At 40.0% G+C, this 20,735-nt stretch overlaps 1 protein-coding gene across 2 annotated transcripts in view; it reads left to right on the top strand.

The window, feature by feature from the left end:
- Positions 1-20,735, top strand: part of CECR2 (CECR2 histone acetyl-lysine reader) — a 212,275-nt gene that overhangs the window by 163,330 nt on the left and 28,210 nt on the right. For both annotated transcript variants that reach the window (XM_070409297.1, XM_070409296.1), the window contains exons 4-8: positions 597-736; positions 1,986-2,090; positions 5,395-5,444; positions 6,194-6,354; positions 17,975-18,128. In XM_070409297.1, coding sequence (XP_070265398.1) covers positions 597-736; positions 1,986-2,090; positions 5,395-5,444; positions 6,194-6,354; positions 17,975-18,128 — 610 coding nt within the window. The remainder of the gene's footprint in view (positions 1-596; positions 737-1,985; positions 2,091-5,394; positions 5,445-6,193; positions 6,355-17,974; positions 18,129-20,735) is intronic.

Genomic DNA, 20,735 nt, shown 5'->3' with positions numbered 1-20,735 from the left:
CTAGAGGCCCGGTGCATGAAATTCATGCACGGGGAGGGTGAGGGTGGGAGGGGCGTCCCGCAGCCCGACCTGCAGCCTCTCCAATCCAGGAGCCCTCAGGGGATGTCCTACTGACGGCTTAGGCCCGCTCCCCGTGGTTCTCTGCTCTCTGCGGGGCCTGCCTGCTCCACACCATGGCGATGGGCAAAGCAGGCCCTGCTGGGCGCTGCCTGCGGGCCACGCTTGCCTGCTCCGGGTCACCACAGCAATGCCTGCTGGGCTCACATTGCTGGGGTGATGCTGCCAGCGTCCTGCCCCGGCTGCTATGGGCACCACCATCTTTGTCACGGAGTGGCAGTTAATTTGCATATTACTCTTTCATTAGATAGGGTGTTCATCAAAATTCCTTTTGATTTCTTTTTTGTAGATGAAATGGGAGCAGTGATGGGGATGGGAAGCATTCTATGTATATTTCATATGCCCTGATTGAATATTACTTAGGTACTTGGGCATGTTTAAATATAAGGTATATCTGAGTATAAATCTGGAATCCTCATTAAGTTTTCTCCTCTTGTTCCCCATATCCCCAAACCTCTTTTTCCTGTTCTTGAACCTAGGGTCTAGATGCAGACAGTCTCCGCGTGGAGCCATTAGGTGAAGATAATTCTGGGGCACTATATTGGTATTTCTATGGAACTCGAATGTACAAGGAGGACCCAATACAAGGAAAATCCAACAGAGAACTCTCTTTGAGCAGGTACATTGTTTAAGATCAGAGCTTTGGTAGCTAGTGTACAGAAATGTCATTAAAACTAAATGCATCAGCAGCACTATTTTTTTTTTCTTATTAAGGAATTAATTATGACAGCACACCTGCAAAGAGATAGAAAGGGAGTTGTTTCATACAGAAATAAAAAGGAATTGAACTGTAGCCACTAATAGCAAGTAGTGAAATCTGTTTTGCTGTGAGGTTTCTGAGGAGCACCACTTCCCTTACCAGAGACTGTTCTATACAGCAGGTTCTTAGCAGTACAGTCATTTCACTGCCATTGTTTTCCTCTTTTGTACTCAATGTCTGAACCATAGTCTTACTAACTACTCTTAACACATTTCATACCGCATAGAAATCTCTAAGACATACGCCAGGGACCGCACATTTTTGGGCAAACTGCACGTTATTTAAATCATCATAACTACAGATCATAATGCACTTTAGGTGTTGTTTTTCAATAATTATAACATTTTTATTTACAAAAACAATTAAACAATTAAAGTTCCTAGTACTTTTTTAACGTATGGTACTACGTAAAACATTTTCTAAAAGCGCCAGGAACTTGAAGACGAAGACTATTCGAATGACCAAAATACAATGTAACTGCAATGCTTTATGGGTTTGTGCAATTATATAGTTTTTCGTAGATTGACCTGCACGGTTTCCACCAATGAGATCGCTTCATTCGATGTGGACAAGACAGTGTGTTGACATCTAAGGTCCATAACGGATGGCGCTTGAAAAACGAGAAAACTCCTGAGTGGTCCTTAACAGATGGCACGCGAAACACGAGAAAGCTCGTGAGCAGTACGGAAGGTGTTAAATGAGGAAGAATCCTTTCCATAGCATCCTGTAATGATGCTACCATCTTTTCTTATTGCTGGGAGCAGTGCTCACTATTAGGAAAGTGTTAGGTCTTACTCAGATTTTAATATTGTAAAATGTCAGTTTTCCTTGATTCAATATTCTAATGGAAGATTGGAAGTCACCCTGCCCTTTCCCTATGATGGCTGAATTTAACACGTTAAGCGCCCAGTCAGTCAGCAGTGACTGACACTATACTTTCCATCTGGAAGACAAAACAGGCTGGGCGCTTAACGTGTTAATATATTTCAGTAGCCTCATGGCTAGGAAAGCTGTACTTACAATACATCAGTACTATGACAAAACATTTCTATTTAATATGCTGTCAGTACTATGATAAAACATTTCTATTTAATATGCTGTTTCTTAGGGAAAGTGAAGGACAAAAAAATGGCTCAGGCATTCTTGGGAAAACAGGAAAAAGAAGAGGAAGACCCCCCAAACGGAAGAAACTACAGGAGGAGATTATAGTGAGGTAAGACAATCTTGTTAGTCCTTGACGGTTTTAGATCCTCTTGCTGAAAGGAACCTATTTTCACTTGTTCCTCATGCCATGAGAAGGACATGGGACCTAAATGATGGAGCCCTGGATCAGAATCCTCATGGAATTATAAGTGTGTACTAGGAAATCAGAAACCCTAGCTGCATGACCTCTAGCAAGTTACCTATTTTCTAAGCCTATTGTTTTATTGGACAGTGGACGTACTAATAGGAATGATGATTAACTTGAAGTAGACAATGAATGTGACAGTGTAACAGATTGAAAAACTATGCTCATTCAGTATGTATTAACTTCTAAAAAATTTGTTGTGTCACACATTTTTATAGGAACATAGAGCAAATTAATTCTGTGATTGTATTAATAATCAGCATTTTAATAGACATATCTTATATAAGTTTAGGGTTAGTTCTTTCCCATTAGGGAGATTTTAGTAGCAAACCTGCTTTGTTTTGTTTAGAATTCAATTTCCTAAAATAAAGGCAAGTTATTAAATATGTTTTAAAGTATTTTATATTTAATTTTAGCAAAGAAAAAGAGATTCTGTTACATTTGGGAATTTTTAGAGGCCTGGTGCACGAAATTCATGCGGGGGGGGGGGGGGGGGGCGGGGCGGAGTGTCCCTTCAGCCCAGCCTTGCACCCTCTCCAGTCCAGGACCCCTTGGGCGATGTCTGCAGGGATTGGACCTAAACTGGCAGTCAGACATCTCTCTCACAATCCTGGACCGCTGGCTCCTAGCTGTCCCCCCTGCCAGCCTGATCACCCCTAACCGCCTCTGCCTGCTGGCCTGATCTCCCCTAACTGTACCCCCTGCCGGCCTGCTGTTTGGTCGTCCGTCCGGTTGTTTCGGTCATGACAGCCCCTGGCTTTTTATATATTAAGATGTCATTATCTTTTAGGAAATTGCAGCATGTGAATCTTAGTGAAAGGTTTTCAGAATCTGACTTATACTGTGTAAATATACTTAAGGATCATATCTGTTATTATACACCTGTGGAAGTTAGGTCGTATTCTTAAAAACGAATGACACGTCAATCTGCTCATTCCCTCTAAATTTTAGCATTGATAAATAATCTAAATGCTTGAAGTAAGCCAGATTTTTTACTGTTATTTATTAACCACTAAAAAGTATTTCTAGGAATCAGATTATGAATAAACCTATCAGAATTTGATTTTATTTTACATTTAAGAATCAGTATTCTGCTTAACTTTCCAGAAATTAGACCACAGATTGCAGCTTTCCTTCAACAGTGTTTCTGAGAAATGTCCTATAATTATGTTCTGTACACACAACATCTGTTTCTGGATTTTGTTAGCAATCTATACCTCCTTAAGTATTCAAAAAGCTGCTTCATATCTATCTCCATTTCTCTGTAAGTGAAATTAAAGTACCTTAGTGTTAGGAATACAGTAAGCCCTCAATTTTGCACACCTCAATTTAATGGACTTTGGATTTAATGGAAAGAATTTCCAGTCCGTATGTCATATGTGAAAATTAACACCTTGTTAATTTTAAAATGCTTTTAACCAAGACTTGCCACAGGTTATTTTTGTTGTTATTATTAATTCACTAGGTTTTTTTGTGTGTGCTTTTTTTAACTGATTTCACTGAGAAGAAGGGAGAGAGGGAGAAAGAAACTTAGATGAGAGAGAATCATCAATTGGCTGCCTCCTACATGCCCTCCACTGGGAATACAGCCCACAATTTGGGCATGTGCCCTGGCTTGGAATTGGACTGTGACTTCCTGTTTCATATGTTGATGCTCAACCACTGAGCCAGGGCTTCACTGTTATTTTTAACAGATTTTTGCGAACAGGCCATATTTTGAAAAAAACACTTTAGTAATTTTGCCAACATAATAAGTATTACATATCTACAAGTATAGTCTACATTTAAATCCAAGAGTCACCTCTTATAAACAATGTTCAACAAATGAATAGCACGTGGTCACACCACATCTCGCAGGTAATTGGTTCTGTTGTCACTTGGTGTGACTTTCTGCAGCAGTTTCTACTTGTACCATGGATGTTCCCACATGCACTAAGCCACGCCCCAGCCACGTGCATTTGTTTACTCGCAGTGACTGGTGAATACAGCATTTATTGGATCGCTTCAGTATAAATTTAAAATTACAGTTATACATATAGAAAACTGAAATTAAACTTTCCATACATAGTTAATTTTAATTATACAAATGTGTCTACATTAGTTAAAACAGGTAAACTAAACTAATTTGTCAATTTTTAACATACACATTCAGAAAACCTACTTTAATATATAACGAAATTTCGGCTTTAATGGACAGTCCTCACCCAAATTAGTCCATTATATTGAGGTTTTACTGTTTAGAATCTTTTATCAAGCATACATAGACTTGTGCCTCTAACAGTGATTTTATTCTTGATAGCTCTATATTTAAATATTTTTATATTAAATAATATTTAAAATTCAGTTCCTCAGTCACATCAGCCACAGTGCATTTAAGTGCTCTGTGGCCACGTGTGGCTCATGGCTACCAAATTGACAAACAATATAGCACATTTTTATTCGCACAGAAAGTTCTGTGGAACAATATGTCTAGTATGACTCAGGGTACAAATAATTATGATCCTTAACACTCATTCTGAACATTTTCACATTTTAGAATTTAATGCCCATCATCCCTATAAGGTCAGCATATTAACAACTCCATTTTATAGAAACATTAATTAATTTTCACAAGGTCATGGTTAGTGCCAAGCCTTGTTCTTAACCTATGTCCTTAACCTCTACCTTATATGAGGCTAAAATTAAATATAGGATTGGCAAAAGGAGGTTTACAGTTGTTAATACGTGAAACACAGTTAATTCTTGTATTATTATTTATTAATTATTTATTTGTATTACAACTGCAAACCTATTTTTGCCCACCCTTGTATGCCGTATCTTCAGTGTAGCTTTGAGTTAAGGGAGGACAACATTGGAATCTTTATACTTCTTTTTTTCTTGGTATTTAACTGTTAACACTCCTCTATTTGATATTTTTTGATGTTTTAAAAGTTAATATTTTCCTATGATTGATGTTACCATGACAATGAGTCCCTATGTCAGTTTTTTCTCTCTGTTCCAATACATCTACATCCTAGTATTCATTTTTTCAGTAGTCATTTCTTATAACCTTACCCTCTTGATACACACACACACACACACACACACACACTCATATTTAGTTGGATCTACCTGATAGGGGAAATAACAGTTTTGAACATGTCTGTTTAATTGTTAATCTCTTTTTCAGTGAGAAGCAGGACAAAAATTCCATGGCATCTGAGCCACAGACAAGAAATGGTAATGACCTCTGCTGGAGTTTTTGGAAAGGATTAAGTCAATGCAATTTATTTGTATTGTGATGGGGATTCTCATTTTCCAGAGTCATACACCGCAGTTAAGATTATTGCAGTACCATCTAACTAGCCTTGTTGCCCTTCAGTTCTCTCTTCCTTGTACTTTATTCTGTGCCCGTCTCTCCTGAAGGATAACTTTATATCAGGAGTAGTTCTTTTCACTTTTGCCCTGTTACCTGGCTTCAGTGTAATATCTACCCAAACATTTAGATGAATGAGCAACTTCTGAAAGAGCAAGCAGTCTTTTTAATGTAAAATGCTTTACTACATAAGAGAGTATACTGGTTTTCTATTGAGATTTCAATTTTGTAATCCAAATCGCATAATTTGGAGGAGAATATAAATTTAATAATAGTGTCTTAATGTCTGAAATGGGGAAGACGCTGCAAAAGGTCAAATCAAAACTCTTTGCATAGGAAAAAATAAACATTTAAGCATTTCTACTATATTCACATCTACCGTATAAAGGTCACAAAAGTTATATTTATATTGCTTTTGGTCAGTATTCACTGTTAGCTGTAAACAGTGATAGTAACAGGAAAATCATTATCAATCTTCAAATTAAAAAGGAATAGGTCTTTTATTCTGATTTCCTGGTTTTGTTCATGAGCCAGAGTAAAAACAAAATTGAGAATAAATAGGAAAAGAGGATTTATTTAATGAACCCATCCCTTTCTTTTTCCGGGTCCCAAGGGCCAGGTCAAGGCACTTGGTGGCTCCTGTGCCAAACAGAAGAAGAATGGAGACAGGTCACTGAGAGTTTTCGAGAGAGGACCTCCCTTCGAGAACGGCAGCTCTATAAGCTCCTCAGCGAGGATTTCCTACCCGAGATCTGCAACATGATTGCCCAGAAGGTATGCAAAGGAAAAGTTTTCCTCCCCTCTGTATTAGGTGTAATGCTTCATTGTTTTAAGGATTATTCATTAGAGCTTTTAATACATTCCACTGTCTCCTGGATGTGGTATGACCTTTATCCTTTCTTCTCTGGAATATTATAATGGGACCTCATGTCACTCATGGGCCTTGACTGTGGACAACATAATTTAATTCTCCTTATCCAAGAAGTCCTAAACCCTCCACACCCACCCCCTACTTCATTACTTAGAGTGGCTTTTCACAATCAGGAAACATTCCCTGAACCCTCAGGTGTGTCTCATATCACCCTCTGCATAACTCTCTATATATGCTTTTTTCCCCATCATCATATTATTGTCTGTCTCTTTTCCCCTAAGCAACAATCTCTAACAAGTATTTGTCTTTGTATGTCCAGTGCCAGCTCTTTTTCCCAGCTCCATCTGAGCTGTATGCCCTCTTCTCCAACTTCAGGGCAAGTTGTAGTTTCATAAACCATACAGCCTATGTTTTCATGTATATGCATCCTAATTTCTGACTTTTGCAAACATCTTTTCCCCTCTACTTCCCTACCCATTCAAATACTTCTCTCCCAAAAACTCCACTTAAAGTCATTATTTCCTTGAGCTGTCCATTGCTCCTAGTCTTACGATTGTCCTCCCTAACATGTTAATTCATCCCTTACTTAATTCCATTGTGAATTTAAGCTTCTTTAGATTAAGGACTATGTCCTACTCATCATTTCGACCCCCACAGCACCTAATGTAATGTCTTTCCGTGGTGGGTGCTCAGTAATAATTTACTTTGCTTGTTTCATTTCCATAATTCTAATACATGTTAATAGAAGACAGAAAAAATTTGACAGCCTGCCAATAAAATAAGAAGAGAAAATATTTATAAATTACTAGAGGCCCAGTGCACAAATTCATGCACCTTGAAAGGAACTGTGGGCCACAAGGCTGCAGTGGGCACTGGGGCGGGTCTCAGCCCATCCTCCGCATTCCCGCCGCCTTCACTCCCACACACTGACAGCTCCAGCTCCACTTGCACCCACTGACAGCGCAGAGCGATTGGGGCCAGCACCAGCAGCAGGTGCAAGCAGCGGCTGCTGCCCCAGTCACCCTTCAGGAGTAGGGGGAGGTGGAGAAGTCCTCAGGGGCGATCGGACCGGAAGCCGCCACTTGCACCCACTGACTGCACCAATCTGCATTCTCACCAGCAGTATACTACAGTTCCTTTTTCTTCACATCTTCACCAGTTATTTTTTAGTATATTTTTATTTATTTGAAAGGGGAAAGGAGAGGGAGAGAGAGCTAGAAACATCAATGATGAGAGAGAATCATTGATCGGCTGCCTCCTGCACACCCCCCACTGGGGATCAAGCCCACAACCCTGGGCACGTGCCCTTGATCAGAATCAAACCCTTCAGTCCCCATGCCACACTCTATCCACTGACCCAAACCAGCTAGGGCTCATTTGTTGATTTGTTAATGGTAGCCATTCTGACAAGTGTGAGGTGATACCTCATTGTTGTTTTAATTTGCATCTCTCTGATGATCAGTGACTTTGAGCATTTTTTCATATGTCTCTTGGCCATCTGTATGTCCACTTTGGAGAATAGTCTATTTAGTCCTTTGCCCATTTTTTTATTGGATTGTTTGTCTTCCTTTTGTTAATTTGCATGAGTTCCTTATATATTTTATATATTAACCCTTTATCTGATATATCATTGCCAAATATATTCTTCCATACCGTGGGCTCCCTTTTCATTTTGTTGATGGTTTCTTTTGCTGTGCAAAAGCTTTTTATTTTGATGTTGTCCTATTTATTTTCTCCTTAGTTTTCTTTGCTTTAGGAGATGTATCTGTAAACATACTGCTACAAGAGATGTCTGAGAATTTGCTGCCTATAGTTTCTTCTAGGATTTCTATTGTTTCACAACTTATATTTAAATCTTTTGTCCACTTTTAGTTTATTCTTGTGTATGGTATAAGTTGGTGGTCTAGTTGCATTTTTTTTTTTTTTTTTGCATACATCTGTCCAAGTTCTCAACACCATTTATTGAAGAGACTGTCTTGACTCCTTTGTCAAATATTAATTAAGCATAATGAGTTCTCCTGTACTGTCCCATTGATATATATGCCCATTCTTGTGCCAGGCAGTTTTGAGTATAGTGGCTTTGTAAGTATAACTTGACATCTGGTATTGGGATTCCTCCATTGTTCTTTCTCAAGATTGCTGAAAATATTCAGGGCCTTCTTTGGTTCCATTTAAATTTTGGAGTATTTGTTCTAGATCTGTGAAATACGTCTTTGGTATTATAATAGGAATTGCATTGAATCTGTAGATTGCTTTGTGTAGTATGGACATTTTAACACTTGGAGTGGGGGAAACGAGTTAAGTCGGCTCGCGTGAATTGCGCGTACTCCGCGGGAGCCGTCTTTAACTCGGTTCATATAGATTTGCGGTGGAGTGCGGGAAACGTGTAAACTCGGGCCGATTGTAACTGCGTATTACCAAATATTTGTTTGTAATCCACCCTTTTGGTGGATGGAACAAAACCAAAAGACAGAGCCATCTTATATTTTGGCGGGAAATTCACCCGCACTCCAAGTGTTAATTATGTTAATTCTACCAGCCAGTGAACACAGTATTTTCTTCCACTTGTTTTTGTCTTCCTCTATCTCTTTTTTCAACGTCCTGCAGTTTCCCAAGTACCAGCTTTTTACCTACTTGGTTAATTTTATTTGTAAGTTTCCTAATTTTTTCTGTTGCAGTGGTAAATAGAATTGTTTGTTTAGTTTCTCTTTCTGAGAATTCATTATTGGTATATAAAAATGCCATGGATTACTGGGGCTTAATTTGTATCCTGCTATGTTGCCAAATTCATTTATTAAATCTCGTCATTTTTTGATGGAGTCTTTAGGGTTTTCTATGTACAGAATCATGTCATCTGCGAATAATGAGAGCTTTACTTCCTCTTTTCCAGTTTGGATGCCTTTTATGTTTTCCTCTTGTCTGATATTTTTGAGGATTTTAGCATCTATGTTCATCAGGGATATTGGCCGGTAATCTTCTTTCTTTATAGTGTCTTTATGTGGTTTTGGAATTAGGATAATGCTGGCCTCATAAAAAGAGTTTAGAAGTGTTCCTTGGACTTTTTGGAATAGTTTGAGGAGTATACATGTTAGTTCTTTGAATGTTTGGTAAAACTCCTATGAGAAACCATCCAGACCAGAACTTTCGTTTGCTGGGAGTTTTTTTATATTATTATTATTATTATTATTATTATTATTATTATTACTAGAGGCCCAGTGCACAAAAATTTGTGCACTCGGGGGCGGGGACAGGGGGTCCCCCGGCCCGGCCTGTGCCCTCTCACAGTCTGGGACCCCTCAGGAGATAACGACCTGCTGGCTTAGGCCTGCTCCCAGGTGGCAGAGGGCACGCCCAATCCCTAGGTGCAGCCCCTGGTCAGGCTCAGAGCAGGGCCGATTGGGGAGTTGGGGCGCCGCACCCTGTCAAACACAGAGCCGCAGGGCGATCAGGGGATTGGGGAGCTCCCCCCTATCAGGCACAGAGCAGGGCTGATCAGGGGGTTGGGGCGCCTTCCCCTGTCAAGAACAGAGCAGGGCAGATAGGGAGGTTGTGGCCCCGCCCCCTGTCACACACAGAGCCACAGGGCGATCAGGGGGTTGGGGAGCTCCCCCCTGTCACACACAGAGCCGCAGGGCGATCAGGGGATTGGGGAGCTCCCCCCATCAGGCACAGAGCAGGGCTGATCAGTGGGTTGGGGCGCCTTCCACTGTCACAAACAGAGCAGGGCAGATAGGGAGGTTGTGGCCCCGCCCCCTGTCACTCACAGAGCTGCAGGGCGATCAGGGGGTTTGAATGCTGCCCCCTGTCATGCTGATCCCGGTGCCGGGAGCCTCGCTGCTCCGCTGATCCCGGTGCCAGGAGGCATATTACCCTTTTACTATATAGAATAGAGGCCTGGTGCATGGGTGGGGGCCGGCTGGTTTGCCCTGAAGGGTGTCCTGGATCAGGGTAGGGATCCCCACTGGGGTGCCTGGCCAGTCTGGCTGAGGGGCTGAGGGCCGTTTTCAGGCTGGCGGGTGACTGAAGCTCCCAACTGCTCCTTTTTTTCTTTTTCTTTTTTCTATTCTGGGCCAGCTTTAGCTCTGAGGCCTTGCTGCTGAAAGCAGGTTTCTGGCCTTTACCTTCTGTATTTGATACAATATTGCGGTCCGGCTGGCTGAAGCCCGGCTGACTGAAAGCCGGTTTCTAGGGTTTTGTTTAGCTTCTATATTTGCAACATAGTTGCTTAGAGTTGCAGCTGAGAGGCCGGCAAGTCAGGCGGGGAACGTTGGAGTCCGCAGTCACTGGAGCAAGCAAGCCTCTCTGCTCACTTCAGTGCATGGCTGCCGGCTGCCATCTTGGCTGACAGTTAATTTGCATAAGGATATGCTGATTAGCCAATGGGAAGGGTAGCAGTCGTACGCTAATTACCATGTTTCTCTTTTATTAGTGTAGATTATTATTAGAGGCCCGGTGCATGAAATTCATGCACAGGAGGGTGTCCCTCAGCCCAGCCTGCAACCTCTCCAAACTGGGACTCCTCGGGGGATGTCCAACTGCCTGATCTCCCTCTCACAATCCAGGACTGCTGGCTCCTAACCACTCGTGGCCTGCCTGTCTGCCTGATTGCCCCTAACCGCTTCTGCCTACCAGCCTGATCACCCCCAACTGCCCTCCCCTGCTGGCCATCTTGAGACGACGTGAGGGCAATGCGCGAGGGCCACCTAGGCTTTTATTAGTATAGATTGCTTCTACTTCATCAATTGTTATTGGCCTATTCCTGTCTTTTTATTCTTCCCGATTGAGTTATGGAAGGTTCTGTTTTTTAGTAATTTGTCCATTTCATCCACATTGTCCAACTTGTTGGCATGTTCACAGTATTTTCTGACAATTCTTTGTATTTCTCTGGGGTCAGTTTTTACTTCACTGCTTTCATTTCTGATTTTATTTATTTGGGTCCTCTTTGTTTCTTGATGGGTCTGGCTCATGGCAATGTTGTTTATATTTTCAAATAAAAGCTCTTGTTTTCATTCATTTTTTTGTTTTGTTTTTTGGGTTTTTTGTCTCTGTCACTTATTTCTGCTCTAATCTTTATTATTTCCTTCATTCTACTTACTCTGGTCTTTTCTTGTTCTCTTTCCAATTCTTTAAATTGTAGGGTTAAATAATTTATTAATTTTTTTGTGTTTTTTAAGGTATGTCTGTTGTGCTATGAACTTCCTCTCAGAACTGCTTTCACTGTGTCCCATAAATTTGGGGTTGTTGTATGTTCATTTTCATTTGTTTCCAGGAAGTTTTTTATGTCTTTCTTGATCTCATTGTAACCTGTTCATTGTTTAATAACATACTGTTTAGCCTCCATGTGTTTGAATGTTTGGGAATGTTTTTGCTGTTGTTGATTTCTAATTTAATTCCATTGTGATCTAAGAAGATGCTTGATATGATTTCAGTCTTCTTGAACTTGGAGAGACTTGATTTGTGTCTCAACATGTGGTCTATCTTTGAGAATGACCCATGTTCACTTGATGTATATTCTGTAGCTTTAGGGTGAAATACCCTATAAATGTAATTTAAATCCATCATTTAGAGTCTCTGTTTTCCTGTTAATTTTTTGTCTGGAAGATATATTCAGTGATGTCAGTGGGGTGTTAAGGTCCCCTACTATAACTGTATTGCTGTCAATCTCTTCCTTAAAGTCCTCTAGAATTTTTTTTATTTTTTATTTTAGATATTTAGGTGCTCTTGTATTGGGTGCATATATGTTTACCAGGGTTATATCCTCTTGTTCAATCAGTCCCTTTAGTATTGTGTAGTGACCTTTATAGTCTCTTTTGATGGCCTTCATTTTGAAGTCTTATTTTGTCACTTATGAGTATTACTACCCCAGATTTTTTTTTCTCATTTCTATTTACATGGAAAAATTTTTTACCATCTCTTCACTCTCATCCTGTGTGAGTCTTTTGTTTTGAGGTGGGTCTCATAGACAGCATATAAATGGGTCATGTTTTTTTATCCATTCACCTACCCTATGTCTTTTGATTGGAGTATTTAGTGTTACTATGGATAGGTACTTATTTATTGCCATTTTAATTCTTTATGCCTGTGTTTCTATTTCTTCTCCTCATTAGAGCTGTCCCTTTTGCATTTCTTGCAGTGCTGGTTTGGTGGTGATAAACTCCTTTAGCTTTTTTTGTCTGGGTAGCTCTTTATTTCATCATGTGTTTTGAATGATAGCTTTGCCGAATATAATAATCTTCGTTTCAGATCCTTGCTTTTCATTACCTTGAATATTTCATGCCATTCCCTTATGGTCTATAGAGTTTCTGATGAGAAATCACCTGACAGTCTTATGGAGTTCCTTGGTAAGTAACAAATTGCTTTTCTCTTGCTGCCTTTAAGATTCTCTCTTTGTCTTTAATTTTTGGCATTTTAATTATGACATGTCTGGGCATGGGCCTATTTAGGTTCTTCTTGCTTGGGACTCTCTGTGCCTCCTGAACTTGTATGACCTTTTCCTTCACCAGGGTAGAGAAGTTTTCTGCCATTATTTTTTCAGACACCTTCTCTATTCCTCGCTCATTTTCTTCCTCTTCTGGGTCTTCTGTGGTGTGAATATTGTTGCATTTCATGTTGTCCCACAGCTCCCTTAAGCTGTCCTCCTATGGTTTTGTTTTGTTTTGTTTTGTTTTGTTTTGTTTTGTTTTGTTAATCCTCACCTGAGGATATTTTTCCATTGACTTTTAGGGAGAGTGGAAGAGAGAGGGAAAGACAGAGAGAATCATCGATGTGAGAGAAACACATCGATTAGTTGCCTCCTGCAGGGAGGAGCCTGCAACCAACCAAGGTATGTGCCCTTGACTGGAATTGAACCTGGGACCCTTTGTTCCTCAGGCTGATGCTCTATCCACTGAGCCAAATCAGCTAGGGCTGTCCTTCTGGGGGTTTTTTTGTTGTTTTTCCTTTTGGTTCTCTGATTGAGTGATTTCATCGATCCTATCCTCAGCTTCCCCTAATCTGTTGTGTATTCTTCCCACTGTTTTCTTTATTAGTGCTATGTTATTCTTCATAATTACTATATCTTCTCTAATGCTGTTGACCATCCTTGCCATCATTATTCTGAACTCTATTTCTAATAAATTTCTTATCTCCATTTTGTTTAGCTCTTCTTCCGGAGAATTCTCTTGTTCTTGGTTTGATGGTTGTTTTTGTATCCCCATTATGGCTGCTTCTTTGGGTAGGTCTGCTATGACTCCCAATCTCTAGTGCAGGACAATCTGAGATGCTGTCTGTTGCTCCTTTTAAAAGGTTTAACTACACAGTGTATTTGTGAGGAGCCTTTTTTTTTGCGGTAACTGGAAGGATAGTCGTCTTGTAAAAACTCATGCCATATCCACAACCCAAACCAGATGTTTCTGGACTCCTGGACCACAGCTGGCCAGCTGTGCAATAGTACAAGAGCTCTCCCCCTCTAGGTGGACCTCCACCTGTGCAGATGCATAACTGAGGCCAGATGCTAGCCCTGAGTACCCTGTTTGTGGATAACAGCAATCCACAGCTTGAGGCTCCCTCTGATGGGACTAGGTGTTTTGGGCAAGGACCAAGATGTGCGCCAGAGTCTGCTTTTCCTAGTCCTGGGTCCAGAAGGAGGTTAGGCAGACTCAAAGCCTCTAGAGCAGTGGTTCTCAACCTTGGCTGCACATTAGAATCACCTGGGAATCTTTTTAAAATCCTGATTTCTGGGCCTCATCCTCCAGAAATTCTGTTTCTTTGTTACTGATGTTGTGACCCCACCCCATAACAAAAAAAAAACACAGAATTTCCAGAGGATGAGGCCCAGAAATCAGGATTTTAAAAAGATTTCCAGGTGATTCTCATGTGCAGCCAAGGTTGAGAACCACTGCTCTAGAGATCCTCCTCTGCCTGCAGTCCAATGGACACTCAATCTTGAATAGCCTCACGCTATAGACCACAGGTGGGGTGAAAGTCTTGCAACAGGGTGGAGCAACTGCCTTACCCTCAAGCAAAACCGCCTGGATAGCAAAGGTCCACCAGCAAAGGAAATTTGGGTGGCTGCCCTCCGATCTCCAACCCCAGGCCCCAGTCTTGGAGTCTCTTCAGAGAGCTCCAGTCTTTTCTGCCAGAACCCAAGGTGAATGGCTGCACATGAAATTTTGTGTGTTGACCCTTTAAGAGGATGCCTGCATTTCCAGCAGTCTCTCACTGGCAGACAGCAATCCTGCTGCTTTTCACAGCCAGATGTTATGTAGTCGCCTTTCTCAGTTTTGGTGTTTTGGGATGGGGAGCCCAGCTTGGCTTTAGACCACAGAGTTTTCTGTGGGAGCTCTTCTAGCCCTTTCGTGCCTCTGCACTTCCTACCAGTCTGTGCGTTCTCCACTTTCCCTCCTTGGTTATCAGGGTTCTCGCCAGCTAGTCTTCAGTTCATTTTTCAGGGTGGTTTTTCTGTATTTTAATTGTATTTCCAGTTTAGTAAGTGTCAGTGTAGTTTCCACTTACTACCACCAATTTTGAATCCTCCATTGATTATTAGAGAGTAGAAGGGAGAGAGACAGAAACATCGATGCGAGAGAGACACATCAATTGGTTGCCTCCTGCACTTGCCCCAACAGGGTCAGGGATCGAACCTGCAACCCAGGTACTTGCCCTTGACTGGGAATTGAACCCATGACTCTTCCATGCATGGGCAGACACTAACCCTTGAACCACATTGGCCAGGGCAGAAATGAAATTTTTGTTGATTGCATTGAGTATATAATATCACCTATTAATCTACCACAAAAACATTTTTGCCTATCTCATTTTTAAGAAGTGTAAGTACTCTGATACATATATCCAGATTGTCCTCCAGAAGACATGTTTACCAGTCTTTACAATGTGTCACTTTGTATCATTTTTAACAATTTTATAAGTGAAAAAGCTATTGTATTGTGCTCTTCCTTTTGATCATTGATGTGGGTGGTTTATCTTCTATATGTTTTATATTTGTGTTCTGTTTGTTTTGGGGGTGGCTACTGTCTGTAAGACATTGTTACATACTAATAATAAATCATATTTGTTATAAAAATATTTATATATTGTAAAGATTTATGTAATTAACTATTCTTTCTCTTTTTCCCCTTCCATTGACTTAATGCTTGAAATGTCTTCATGTTGTTTTCCAGGTGACTCTGGTGATTTAATATTTCTATTCATGATTCATTGGCTTGCATCTCTTTAGTCCTTAATAAAATTCTTGGTTCTATTAATATCCTCTTGTACTCTTCAAAGGAAGAATATCTCATGTTTTCACCAGCTGTCCTTTTGTCATAGAGGCACAGAATACACACACATTAACTCTAGCCGGTTTGGTTCAGTGGGTAGAGCATCAGCCTGTGGACTAAAGGGTCTCAGGTTCGAATACACACACATTATCATTGTTACATGTAAATATATGCCCATTTTTTCTCTTTTTTATGTGTCTCATTTATAGAAAGTAGTACAGTTTTCTTTGAATGAAATAATTCCTTTGACAGGACTTAGTTTTCCTCTGTCTCCTCCTTTTCCCCCATCATATGAATTTTTATATTAAAGGTAGTATCAGCTTGGAGTCTCCATATGACTGAAAGAAGAAAAAGTAATTATTTTGGTTTGCTTTGGTTTATTAACTATAATTTCATCATAACTTCTCGGCTGAGGAAAGATGTTGCCTAAAAGTTGAACTAAATAAGGACCTGGAGAGATGGGGTAAAGGGAATGGTACTCATGCATTGCAGAGAAGGTGCTTTTCTGACCTTTAAGAACCAGTAACTAGAGAGACACATTCTTTAGAAGAATTGTCCTTGCTTAATGCCAGGACCATCCCCATTTCAGAAACAATATCTAGCATATTTAACTGTCTACTCTGGTTATAGGATAAAGATTTTGGAGAACTTGAATTCTATTTAGGTTTTGAGGTTCCTTATGAGTACAGTATTATGTATGCAATAATAATGGTTAATTTTTGTTTGTTTGTTTCATTTTTATCTCTCTTCTCATTCATTCAAGATTTTACCTTTGGATAGCAAACTCCTTTTAAGTCAGGCTTACAGTATTTAATGATAAAAATGACTTTATAAAAGGCTATCTAGGCATGACAACTTCGAAAATCTGAATCAAATGTAGAATCAAAACTAGTTTTAAGGCCTATAAAGAAAATAATACAAAATTTTAATCAGCAGTTTGTGTTTAATTATGACATGTGTAAATAGTAATCTATATTCACTTTTTCCCCCCCACATTAAAATCACTTGAACAATTTCCATAGTATGAAACTTTTAAATATTTATCTGCATAAAAGACTCTTACATCTGCTTCCTATTGAAAAGATCTTTTAAGAAAAGTTTCACAGTGCTCTCCCTCCCAGGAGCATGCCTGCCTTTCCCTTCCCCCTCATCTTCCCTCCTAAACTTAAGAAACCCAGGAGACTTACTAGGGAGCAATGGACTGAGGCATCTGGTCCCCAGTTAACTCCCTGACCCTGTCCCCAAGACCCCTTTTCTCTGACTTAGTGAGCCAAAGCAGATTATTTATTTTGGGAAATATACAGAGTAAATCTTCAATAAATTATAGTTGTCCTGTTTTTTTGTGTGTTTGTTTGCCTTTTCTTTTATTAGATTCCTTAGGCAAATTCCCAGTGTATTTAATGCAAAACAGTGGTCCTTACTACCATCCCCCCAATTTTACTCATTGTTTTACTACTAAAGAAAAGTATAAAAGTTAAGGGTTTCAGAGTGATGCACAATGTTGAAATTGTGATTCTGTTTTCTGTCTAGTGAATATTTTTCATCCTTTTACTTAGATGACAATACTTTTTCAGGTTTCACTTTTGTCCAACATTAAAGCTGTAAAAAAGGTCTCTGAATTGCCTCAATTTGTTCTTCTCCAGTTCAGTGTATTCTTTATAATATTTCCTCCCAAAGACTACAAATTACATAAGCCATTGGGCCCAAAACTTGTACCATTTTTAAAATCTCCGGTGTGTTTTAATGTTAGTGTATTTACATATATGTTATATGTATTCTTTACGTGATAAAACCGAATTTGTAAGTATACTATACATTCTCTAGCTATCTAATATTATTTACTAGAGGCCTGTTGCACGAAAAGATTCGTGCAATAGGCCTTCCCTTCCCCTGCCTGCACCGGTTTTCCTTCGGCACCAGGGACCCAGGCCTTCGCTCCGGCCAGAGCCACCTTCAAAGCCTTCGCTACTCCGGCCGGAGCCGCCTTCAGAGCCTTCCCTGCTCCAGCTGGAGCCGCCTTCAGTCTTCGCTCTGATGCTTCCCGCCTACATATGCAAATTAACCATCATCTTTGTTGGCGGTTAATTTGCATGTCTCGCTGATTAGCCAATGGGAAGCATAGCGAAGGTACGGTCAATTACCCTGTTTGTCTATTATTAGATAGGATTAAATAGATTGAATTCAATAAAAATCAAATCTTAACTCAGAGTGAAGAATACATCTTACATTGTTGTATATTGACTCTACACTTACTGGCTCCTCACAGGAGACTCCTATGATTACCAGAATAGAAAAACAGAAGCGCAAAGAGGAGGAAGAAGAACGTCAACTTCTTATAGCAGTGCAGAAGAAGGAGCAAGAGCAGATGCTAAAGGAAGAGAAGAAAAGAGAGTTGGAGGAAAAGGTCAAGGCAGTGGAAGGTATGTGGGCTTTCTGTGTAGTCTGGAAGGAACATGTGTCATGGTAATAGCAATCCTATAAACAAAGCCACATCAAACTGGGTTCTGTCATTTTTCTAAGCTGTTTCCGGCAACTTCTAACTTGTAAATTCTATTCTGTCTTCTTTATTCATCTAGATCCCATCTCATTGCCATTGCATTCCTGGTAAAACACTGGTATTTTTTCATTGTGTGTCTTCCTTTCATTCTCTTGCCTGATCTCATTTCTGCTAAGTCCATGCCAAAACCGGTTTGGCTCAGTGGATAGAGCGTCGACCTGCGGACTGAAAGGTCCCAGGTTCGATTCTGGTCAAGGGCATGTATCTGAGTTGCGGGCACATCCCCAGTAGGAGATGTGCAGAAGGCAGCTGATTGATGTCTCTCTCTCATCGATGTTTATAACTCTCTATCTCTCTCCCTTCCTCTCTGTAAAAAATCAATAAAATATATTTTTTTTTAAAAAAACTCATTTCTGCTAAGTCCCTTATATAGAATAGAGAAAAACTTAAAGTATTGATGACAACTATTTTCACAGAAATTATTTTGAACACAAATGAAATGTGCTCAAGAAAAGCCTTAGAGAGTCGGCCTGGTGGTCAAATCCCTCTAGTATTAACTACAACAATTAAGGCTTAACTAGAACAAGACTGTGCACAAAGACCACAAGGGGGTGCACCAAGAAAGCATAAAAGATGCGGAGACAAAAAAAACATGACAGAAATGGAGGATATGGAGCTAAAAATCGCAATTTTGAGGGCTTGCAATAAACTTGAGCAGAGCCTCACGAAAACTAATGAGACCCTCGATGCTATGGTAAAGAAACTAGAAAGTAAGCATACATGGACTGAAATAAAGAATACTATACCCAATAGCAGACCAGAGGAGCACAAGAATCAAACCAAAGATTTGAAATGCGAAGAAGCAAAAAACACCAAAATGGAAAAGCAAAATGAAAAAAGAATCCGAAAGTGTGAAGATAGTGTAAGGAGCCTCTGGGACAGCTACAAGCGTACCAACATCAGAATAATAGGAGTGCCAGAAGATGAGAGACAGCAGGATATTGAAAACCTATTTGAAGAAATAATGGCAGAAAACTTCCCCCACCTGGTGAAAGAAACGGACTTACAGGTCCAAGAAGCGCAGAGAACCCCAAACAAAAGGAATCCAAAGAGGACCACACCAAGACACATCATCATTAAAATGCCAAGAGCAAAAGACAAAGAGAGAATCTTAAAAGCAGCAAGAGAAAGAGACTCAGTTACCTACAAGGGAATACCCATACGACTGTCAGCTGATTTCTCAACAGAAACTTTGCAGGCCAGAAGGGAATGGCAAGAAATATTCAAAGTGCTGAATACCAAGAACCTACAACCAAGATTACTTTATCCAGCAAAGGTATCATTCAGAATTGAAGGTCAGATAAAGAGCTTCACAGACAAGGAAAAGCTAAAGGAGTTCATCACCACTCAACCAGTATTATACGAAATGCTGAACGGTATCCTTTAAGAAGAAGGTAAAGATACAAATTGTGAACAACAAACATGCATCTATCAACAAGTGAATCTAAGAATCAAGTGAATAAATAATCTGATGTACAGATTGAACTGGTGATTATAATGAATCAGGGACATAGAAAGGGAATGGACTGACTATTCTTGGGGGGGGAAAGGGGAATGGGAGATGCGGGAAGAGACTGGACAGAAATCGTGCACCTATAGATGAGGACAGTGGGTGGGGAGTGAGGGCGGAGGGTGGGGTGGGAACTGGAAGGAGGGGAATTATGGGGGGGGGGGGAATAGGAACAAATGTAATCTGAACAATAAAGATTTAATTTAAAAAATATATATATATTTGCCAAAGGAGGCAAAAGCATACAATGGACTCAAGATAGTCTCTTCAATAAATGGTGCTGGGAATATTGGACAGGTACATGCAAAAAAAAAAATGAAATTAGACCACCAACATACACCATACACAAGAATAAACTAAAAATGGATAAAAGTCTTAAATGTAAGTCGGGAAACCATAAAAATCCTAAAAGAAACCGTAGGCAGCAAAATCTCAGAAATTTCATGTAGCAATATGTTTACAGATACATCTCCAAAGGCAAAGGAAACTAATGAGAAAATAAACAAATGGAACTACATCGAAATAAAAGGCTTCTGCACAGCAAAAGAAACCATCAACAAATTGAAAAGGTAGCCCACTGTATGGGAGAACATATTTGACAGTGACACATCTGATAAAGGGTTAATATCCAAAATATATAAGGAACTCATAAAACTTAACCAAAGAAAGTCAAACAATCCAATCAAAAAATGGGCAAAGGACCTAAATAGACACTTCTTCAAAGACACATGGCCAAGAGACACATGAAATAATGCTCAAAGTCATTGATCACTATTGAGATGCAAATTAAAATGACAATGAGGTATCACTTCACACATGTCAGAATGGCTACCATCAACAAATGACAAGTCCTGGCAACAATGTGAAGAAAAGAGAACCCTAGTACACTGCTAGTGGGAATGCAGACTGGTGCAGCCATTATGAAAAACAGTATGGAGTTTCCTCAAAAAATTAAATATG

The sequence above is a fragment of the Myotis yumanensis genome, unplaced genomic scaffold (assembly GCF_028538775.1).
Source record: "Myotis yumanensis isolate MYYU_CA2020_CCGP unplaced genomic scaffold, mMyoYum1.0.hap1 SCAF_3, whole genome shotgun sequence".
In the NCBI taxonomy this organism is placed as follows: Eukaryota; Metazoa; Chordata; class Mammalia; order Chiroptera; family Vespertilionidae; genus Myotis; species Myotis yumanensis.
Note: the sequence above shows the minus strand (reverse complement) of the source record. Positions and strands in the feature narration are given on the sequence as shown.